The 9,164-nt window shown below is 46.9% G+C and overlaps 1 protein-coding gene across 1 annotated transcript in view; it reads right to left on the bottom strand.

Annotated features, from left to right (window-relative positions):
- Positions 1 to 304: 304 nt before the first annotated feature.
- LOC104162495 (chloride intracellular channel protein 6-like) overlaps positions 305 to 9,164 on the bottom strand; it is a 9,763-nt gene continuing 903 nt past the window's right edge. Inside the window, exons 2-7 of the mRNA XM_009701230.1 lie at positions 6,644 to 6,655; positions 5,357 to 5,466; positions 4,797 to 4,922; positions 3,239 to 3,345; positions 2,101 to 2,282; positions 305 to 731 (exon numbers count right to left, since the gene is read on the bottom strand). Coding sequence (XP_009699532.1) covers positions 570 to 731; positions 2,101 to 2,282; positions 3,239 to 3,345; positions 4,797 to 4,922; positions 5,357 to 5,466; positions 6,644 to 6,655 — 699 coding nt within the window. The 3' untranslated portion in view covers positions 305 to 569. The remainder of the gene's footprint in view (positions 732 to 2,100; positions 2,283 to 3,238; positions 3,346 to 4,796; positions 4,923 to 5,356; positions 5,467 to 6,643; positions 6,656 to 9,164) is intronic.

The raw sequence follows: 9,164 nt of genomic DNA, 5'->3' as shown, positions 1-9,164 counted from the left end.
TCTCTAGGAGAGAGGAGAGGGCTTCTGGGCCATCAGGTGTGGTCCCACCTACAAGCTGGCCTCTCTCCAGGGTGAAGCAGGGATTGTGACCCTTCGAGGATTGCAGAGAAGCAAACAGAAACCCTCCCGGTAAGTGTGAAGTTTGGCAACAACTATGAAACAGAGATGAGAGGCAGCAATAATGACAGGTTAAATGTGTGTCAGAGAGAGGGCTATTTCTTCTCAAAATTCAGCAATTTAGCTGAAGTCAGTCGTCTGTAATATCGCTATAATTGTGTGACCTACACTGTTTCCCTAACTTCAACAAATGCTTTAATATTGACTGATGTCTTTACCTTGGAACGCACAACAGGCATTCATGCGTGCAGACATCTGTACAGACACACAAACATATACATACATAATTTAAGAATGAGCAAATGATGCTATACAATCATTATAAAAGAAGGATTGGCCAATAGCAGAACTTAAAAATTACACTGCAGAATGTATGCTGGCTTTTGGTTTTTCTGTCTTGGCTGGTGTCCATCTAAATCTCAGCAGCAATAAAGAACAGAGGCATCTTCTGTTTACTTCATTCTCTTTGCAACATCCAAATACGCATACTCAATTTCTTGATCAGCAGGACAAGTGTTTGTAAATTCATCTCTTGCATAGGCATTGTTCAAGTATCTTGAAATCCCTGTCATTTCAGGTGGAAAATCAAAATTTCTATATTTTTTTGCAACAACCTTTTATTAAAAGAAAAAAGAAAAAATATCATTACACATATGATCTGCAAAAAAACCCAAATCTACTCTTTAGGCACATTTTTAATTTTCAATGTATATTGAATATTTCAGTGTAAGTCCATCGTTACACGTAACATAGGGGGAAAGGAGAAGGAAACATAAAAAAAAAAAGAGAGAAGACATGGGATGAAGAATGCTAGCTAAAAAGCTAACTGACTTAAAAGGATTTATTTGGTATAAATATTCTGCTAGAGCTATGCAGAGCTATGTGGACCAGTAGACCACACCTGGAAGAGGTACAGCTTAAAACAGCGAAGGAGCTAGCATAAACCAGAATTAACAGAATAATCTTACAGTAATAAACTGGCTCACACTTGCATACTTTCACTGAAACAGAAAGGAAAAACTTGAATTAAAATACTAATTTAATTAGCAAGGTTGGTGTGACATTCATCCTCCATCATCCTTCAGACATTTACCCGACAAAAGGGGATTCTCCCTGGATCGGCTCTGCTGACCCTTGCTACCTCCCGAGCTTCCCCGTGCCCGAGCTTTGCGTGGGAAAGGGCTCCTTCCCTTGCTGCTTTCTGCAACTGGTTCAACCAGGACAGCTCTGGGGAAAGTTTTCACTTGTGGAGGTGTCAGAAAGCAATTCAATCTACTCTTCCTCTGAGAAAATTGTAGTCAAAAAGGACACTTTCTGAAGTGACCTTGTTTATTTGAAAACCAATTAATTTCCAGTGTGGCCATTTCTTTTCCAGAGCTTGGTTGGCTCCAGAGCAGCCCAGGCTGTGACAACACCCAGAGATCTTGGTCACCAGGACTGTTGGGTGCGTGTAGATGCTCCACAGCCCTGCAAGAAGAGGCTGGGAGCCTTGGCTGGAAGGCGGGGGGTGGTGGTGACCCTGCCAGCGGTACTGGTACGAGTGGCGACAGTCAGCAAAGCAAGAGTTTTGGATTAAAGGTGGGAGAGACAGGTTCGAATTTCAGCTTTTGCTGGCTTCTTTAATTGGCGTGGACAAAATAATTTAACCTTACTTGTCCATCGTCGTATGCACTTTGCATATAAAATGCAAATGAAAACACTTCTCCATGGCACTGAATATAGCCCTCGTGTCATATTTGTGAGAGGCTCAGGGAGTGCAGTCACAGCCCAGATACGAAACCAGATATTCTAGCTCCAGCGTCATCGATTTGAGGATCTGCCTAGCAATGCTGTAACAAAATGGCTTTGGGCATTGGCACTCAGTGTCCCTACACAGCTACTGTGTGGCCTCAGAATAGAAAAAAGGATTCCCCTGCCTTTTAGAAAAGAACTTGAGCTTCTGTGCCACCCTTCTCTTCAGGAAGCTAAAAAGCAAATGCAAACCTTGATTATATGGAGCTTTGGTAGGAGGTTGCAATCCGCCAAGGTGAGCTCATCTCCATCCAGGAATTTCCGGCTGGAAACAGTGATCTCCTCAGTGCTGTAAGCATCAATTTCATCAGGCAAGGGGCTATTTAAATAGTTGTCCAGCTTCCTCAGGGCTTTAAGCAAAGATTTTTCCAAATCTAGGTTAAGACAATAAAAAGGTCATTCAAGCCTGTACCAAGGTCTCTCTGACACCAAGCAGAAAGGGGACTCCAGCATCCTGCCTCCTGGCACCAACCCAGCTGCCCATGCCAGCTCCCGCAATTCCTTTATCCTAAGCTTAAAACTTAATGCTGAGATAAAGAGCTCTCAGTAGCTAAAGGGGGTTCTGAGAAAAACCAGACTGGGGCTGTGTTACCAGAAATGGCTCCTCAAACACCTCTGCAGAGCGGCTCTGCCTTCACATTGACTCTCGCCTCGGGAGCCCTGGGGCAAGTGCCTGCCCACCGGCAAGGACAGGAAGGTCGGGGTGACGACGGCATCCCGGGGCGATGCCATTTCGGGGTGTACGGGAAAGCAGCCCATGAGCCCTGTGCTTTTGGCTGAGCGCACAGGAGTGGGGTCGGGGCAGTGGGGGCTGGCAAGGGTGGGCCGGGGTTTTCGTGGGCTGGTGGGGTCCGTGTGCCCCTGTGGAGAGGGGAGAAGGGAAGAGCAAAGGGAACAGGGCTGAGAGGTGGGGGACGGAGATGAGTGATGCATGGTGGTAGTAAGGGTCCTGCTCTAGACAGAGGTGCCATGGGGCTAGAGTCCTCATTATTTACAGAAATGGAGTAGAAAGGTAAGGTCTCCATTCAAGCGGGCTGTGCTTTTAGCAGAGCTGTGGGGAAGGTGCAGTGTTACGGGCTTGAGAGCTGAAGAAACGAGGAGGAACTGGAGTTGGTGCTCTTGTGCTGACAGTGGTATCTGCATACACTAACTTTGGGAACCCTCAAACAAGAGAGTGAAGAGGCACAGATTTCCACAGCCTTTACGCTCTAGAAAATGAGTGTTTAACCTCCGCTGTAAATGGGATATCTCCAGCACCGCGTACTGGAATTGTACAGCTCTGACTTCTCCCAGTAACTACCCGGGCCGATGAAAGGACTGCAGCACGTACTTTCATTAGCATCTTTTCTTGGGTTCTTTATGAACGCAGAGAATTTTGCAAACACATCATTTCCTGCAGAGTTAGACTCGGGGTGGTTTGGTGCAAGTTTGGGATACCTGAGGAGTAAAAAGAAACAAAAAGAACTTACACAACTACCCTTTATTTTCATCTCCACTAATGAATATAGATGATTTACACTGCAGCATCATGATATACGGCCACACAGGACTCTCAAAGGGAACCACCCTAAACTTAGATTTAGCAAATGATTTTAAACCATACCTAAACCATGTGGATGACCACCTTTTCCGGAGGGAGATGGGAAACGACTGTTATCCCTGCAAACACTGCCCAAACAGCCCAGTGCCTCTCCCACCGGAGCTGAGGCTGTGTGGAGCATGGTTCAATGGTGAGGAGGAGGAGAGGCAGAATTCCTACTCACAGGAGCTGCTGCTCCTCCCAGCCTCCTCGCCTGGCCCGCTCGTGCATCAGCCAGCAGAGAGCGGCCAGTCCAGTAGCTGTTGTTGCCAGGGCCAGATAGGAAGGGAAAAGTGGAGGGGAGCAGCTGCTCACTGAGTTCAGGTTAGGTTTGGCTGCTTGAAAAGGGAGTGCTGCGGAGGGGGCTGCTGTCCTGGGGGAGAGAAGGTCTGTGGGAGGGGGATACAGATGATGCTGCTGAAATGGCCTCAAGTTGAGCCAGGGGAGGTCTAGATTGGATATCAGGAAGAATTTCTTCACCAAAAGAGTTGTCAAGCACTGGAACAGGCTGCCCAGGGAAGTGGTGCAGTCCCCATCCCTGGAGGTATTTAAAAGAGGTGTAGATGTGGTGCTTAGGGACATGGGTTAGTGGTGGGCTTGGCCGTGCTAGGTTTACAGTTGGACTCGATGATCTTAAAGGTCCTTTCCAACCTAAACGATTCTGCGGTTCTATGGTTCTATGATGGTGAGACAGCGGGGTTTGGGGCGAGGTGGGAAGAGCTGCTGGAGTGGGGAAGGACAAGACTGAAACTCAAACCCCAGTGTGTGCCAAGATGGGCCCACCCGGCCACGCAAAATGAGCCCCAAGATGCCTGCCATGTGGGAGGCTTCCACTGCCTTTTTCTTCCAACTCCCTGCTCCTGGTAAGCGTAATTATTTGTATAGTGTGAAGAGGGAAACTTCAAACAAACACCAGCGGAGGAAAAGAGGTCAGGTTTCTGCAGTGGCACGCAGGTTTCCGCACACGCCTGCTGCAGCGGGGTGAATTCAGTGCCTTGGGAACGACTGTGGTGGCACAGCAGGGAACCGGGGGGCAAAGGCGAAAGCGGTGGGAGGAGAACAGCCGGCATCTCGGGGCCTCCCCGGGGACACCCCCTGCACGGTGCCAGGCTCCAGCACCACTTCACGTCAGTCGAAGTTACCCCTCCCTGCAAGCTCCACTGAGGCAGCCGGATCAGGCCCCCCGCCAGCCTCCCACACTCAATTCACTGAGGGTCTGAGCCGCCGAAACCGAGGGGCTTTGGTCACTGACCCCCACCAAGGGCCGTGAGGGGCTAAAAAGCAAAAGCCGTGGGCAGGAATACAGTACCGAGGCGGTGCTAGCTTTTCTTCCAAGAACTCCTCGATCTTATTGACATCAGTTTTCACTTCGCCGTCAAATGTCATGAAGGGGGGGTTTGTTCCTGGGGCGAGGTTCTGCAGGTCAGCAGGTTTTCTGATGGGAGGAAAGAGATGGGGTTAATCACAACAGGAACCACATTTGCCATTTCCACACTTAATTGTGACAAAGTGTTTCACCTCTAAAATAGCAGGCTGTCCTAAGTCTCTCTTAAAAAGTAAAACTTAGCCAGTTGCCTCACACAAGTGGCGTGAGAATTCTGAATGTGCTCTGAAATGCTTAAATAAAACCCCAAAAACTTCTGTGTTACGCTACAGAGACCTACTGCAAAACTGATTAAAATCTCAACTGCTTCAAAGAAGTTAGTCGACTTTATACTACTGAACCCTAAAAAGGAATCAGGCACCCGGACTGTTAATGTAATGCCAAGCCATGGTGCACATTTCAAATCTACCAGAAGAGAGTCACCCTTTAAAATCACCATTTTGGAAAAGTTGTTCTGAAAAGGAGAACTCTGGTCACAGTCTTACCTTTTCAAATCCACAGTTGTGACATTAAATATGACGCCTTTTAGCCACAGAATCATAAAGAGACGCTGAGAGAACGGGCAATTTCCAATACTTTCCCCATCACTGCCAGCCTACAATTAAAAAAAAAAAAAAAAAGTATACATACATCTGTGATGACAGCAAATTTTGATAGCAGATGCAGTAGGAAAGCAGAAAACCCAGATCTGGTATGAGTACGTATAGCATGTTACTCATCTCTACTAATACATATTTTCATGCAGACTTTCTGTATATCCTTCTCCAAACATGCACATAGATATGATGAAGAATCCTGTCATCTTGGAGATGTAGTTTTTCATTAAAATGCATAATGAATATTGCCATAAGTTAGAAAACAAAATTGAAATCACAGAGGTCCTTCCAAAGGAAATCGTCTCCACCTTATTTGTCTATATGAACATAAATCTGCCTAAGTCACTGCAAGATTAAAACAAGTTAAATCAGTTTATGATCACAGGAAACAAATACGGAAAGATTTACCAGCATAAATTGAGATGTAACGTCTAAAGCACTTAAGGGAATAAACAGAATCAATCAAATAATTAAGAATTTCAAACTAAACAACGCTGGGGGCCCCAGAGAAGGAGGGAAGTTGGGCGGTAGCCTTGCTGAACCCGCCCGTCCCTGCGCTTTGCTGAACTGAGGACTAAGGAAGCACAAGTGCCGCATCCCCCAGGTAATCCTTCCTCGTTACAGAGCCAAGGGTCCCCCTTCTAAGGCCAAAGTGTGGCCGTATCCAAGTCCCGTAACCTGTCTTTTCTGCGTGCCCCTGTAACGATCAGCTTTCCTTTTGGGCTAACCAAATCGGTGTGTAGCACAAGCGGTGCAACTCGCTGTACGTGTGGCTGCAGAAGTGTTGCTCTCACGTATTTGGTGTTGCATTTTGTTAAGAGGCTTTGTTAAAATGAGGTGAAGTCTTGCCAAGTTGCTATCGTTAAGTTAGGCTTCACGCGACATTGTTGGAAGAGATCAGAGGTCTAATTTTTGAGCCCTTCATATGATTCTCCTAAAGTGCAGTTTTAAAACTTAGATTAGACGTAAGGGTGAAGTCAAAAACCAGGTGTATCATTTACTTAGTTAACAGGTGAGTTCATTAAGGTTTGCAGACCTTATAACCAAACAGCACACATGAATGAAACCAGTTCTGCTTGCTCTTTCACCTTCCTCGACGCTACTAAATGAATCTCAAATAGAGTAAAAACGTCTCCGTAAGCAAACATTCCCCTTGGATCGCTTTACAGTGCTCACCTTCACAAAGAGCTCTATGTCTGGAAACGAGCACCCGGTCCGGAGCAGGCAGGTTCCTGCCGTGGAACTCGAGGGATGCATGAGGCTGGATGCTCCTGCAGCTCGATAATCCATCTTACTCTATCAACCCGAAGGATTCTCCTCTGATAACTCGCTGCTGCTTTCTGCCTCTGGTACTGCGACAACCGCTGACTTTCTTGGTAGTGAAAACCAGAACAGCCTACTGCCTTAAATACTGCCAGGGGATGAAAACTTTTAGAAATGCAAAAACAGCTGGACTGCTGTGTTAGAAAAGTCGTGTTTCGTAGGTGGCAAAAATGAAAGCTGGTCAAAAGCTGCTATTGTATTTTTCCTCCTACTCAGAGCATTGCTTTCCAGTGCTGTACAGTTTACAGCAACAAAAAGATAGAAAACTACTGTGTGTTTTATAAAAATGAGACTACAAATGCAGCTAGCATGTGCTTAAAATAGAGCTAAATACACAGCACCACCATTTTGTCTCATCCTGCCTCTTATGTCCAGTTTTCCCCCAAAGGAAAAGGGGGGGTGAAGGGTATCACTGCACCCCGCGGTGCCAGCAATGGGCACCCCCACCCACCGTCAGGCTGCACCGAGGGGAGCAGCGGCAGCCGGGGGCCATCGTTTTGGGTGTCTGGAGGAGGTACGTATGCCAGGTGATGCGATGCGATGCGTCGGCTCCCGCCGGCTCCTTTCCAGCTCAACCCTCGCTCCCTGGCATTGGAAGTGATACTGCAACCGCTTCAGCCCACTGCTCTCACACAAGCTGTGCCAAGATGGGGTCTCACGGAAAGACCCCTTGGGCAGGACACTGAGGGGACAGCAGCCCAGCCTGGTACCAACCTGTGCTTTGGTGTCTTAAACAGTTCTATTATAGAGGAATTTCAACCCTTAAGCTAAGTCAGTGAAGAAATAATCTTACACTAACAGATTGCTGTGGTGCAGGGAAAGAAAGAACAAGTGTCCAGAAAAACAGTTCCTACAGCTGATTTGGTATTTTCATTCAGGCTTTCATAGGAAAAAATAAGTTATCTCAGCAGGGTTCCTGTACCATTTGGAGAACATTCCAGATAGCTCTGTGCTCAAGAGCTATGTGATCCAGAGTGACAGCAGGGCGAAGTTTTCCTATTAACTACTATCTTCTGCTGGCCATTAAATACTAAAATTTTGGCTCCCTCTAACTCTTACTGCTGGAGCTCAGGAAACGTGGTCATTGCTTCCTTTTGTCCTCCATCATCTTGGGGGCTCTGTTTTGTCCTCCGTCACTGTTTTAGAGAGCTGGACCCAGTAGCCCCAGTCTGCTCTTCTGGGGAAACGTCCATAGGTAGAGTCAGAGATCCAGGTCCGAACAGATGAGTTACCGGGACAAACACAGGCACGAAGCAGGCACCGAGTCCCAGTTTGTCCTTAACTGGAATGACATACAGGCAACTAGAAAGGTGAGGGACTGGCAGCCCTGAAGATGTTATGGAAGCAATCTCCTGTCTTGTTTCTAAGTGCAAGCTTTTTAATGTCCATACCTACTTGGAAGGAAAATTTACTACAGCACAACTAGTTTTCTATTTTGCAATGGATAAAGTAGCAAACGGCAAATCTCTCGGTCTTTTACCTTCATGTTTCTCCACCTGCTAGCAACCTTTCACAAAAAATTAAAAAAAATAATCATTTGAACACCAAAGAATTGAATAAAATGGGCAATTAAGCATCACCGATTACAGCAATGCTCTGCCAACTGTAATGACGGAGATGAATGTTTATTTTGTACTTTTTGACTACTTCTGGGGGCTACTTCTGGTGGTGTTAAACATGTCGATGAAGTCCAAAAGGCATCTGACCTTCACGTACCGAGCTGTCTCCCCTCCCATGCTGCCTACAAGAGACATTAATAGTTGTGTTCTGTGCAATGCAGGTATCGGGGTCTCTAGTGAAGTGCTGCACTGTCTGCCCAGCTTTGCTGTCTCCGGTGGTTACGGTAAGCACTTGGCTTTTACAGTGGAAAATAAATTCACAGAGACTAGGGTGCTTCCCCATTTCCGATGTGGCCATGATCCTTCTCACAGGCTATGGAGGAAATCTTCTGAGCAGTTTCCTTGTGAAATCATTGGTGCACTTTATTAATATAAATCGATTCTAAAAGCCCAGGGTGTGTAGTACACCCCGATGTCTAAGACGGGGCCGTGTCTTCTAGGGTTGCTGGCCCTGGACTAGGAATAACAGACAGATCGTTGGCAGTTACTCAGCCAAAAGCCTCAGCTGCTGAGGTCCTGCGGTAAAGGAGGCAGCAGCCATTCCAGTAGGGACAACGGGGGAGCTGGGGAGTCCCGTCAAGTTTTAGGAAGTTGAAAGCCGTTTAGTTCTGAGGGGCTTGAGCTCCGAGTGAGAGGTGAAGTGAGGACAAATCTCCAGACTTGTCAGGCCAGGGCTGGTGGTGGATTCTTCCAGGTTTCCTTCAGTTCTGCAGAGCTGGAGGCAAATGATAGTAGCCCATACAATAGCACAACCA

The sequence above is a fragment of the Cariama cristata genome, unplaced genomic scaffold, assembly GCF_000690535.1.
Source record: "Cariama cristata isolate BGI_N322 unplaced genomic scaffold, ASM69053v1 scaffold15735, whole genome shotgun sequence".
Lineage (NCBI taxonomy): Eukaryota > Metazoa > Chordata > Aves > Cariamiformes > Cariamidae > Cariama > Cariama cristata.
The sequence above is the reverse complement of the archived record's forward strand: the minus strand, read 5'-3'. Positions and strand labels throughout refer to the sequence as shown.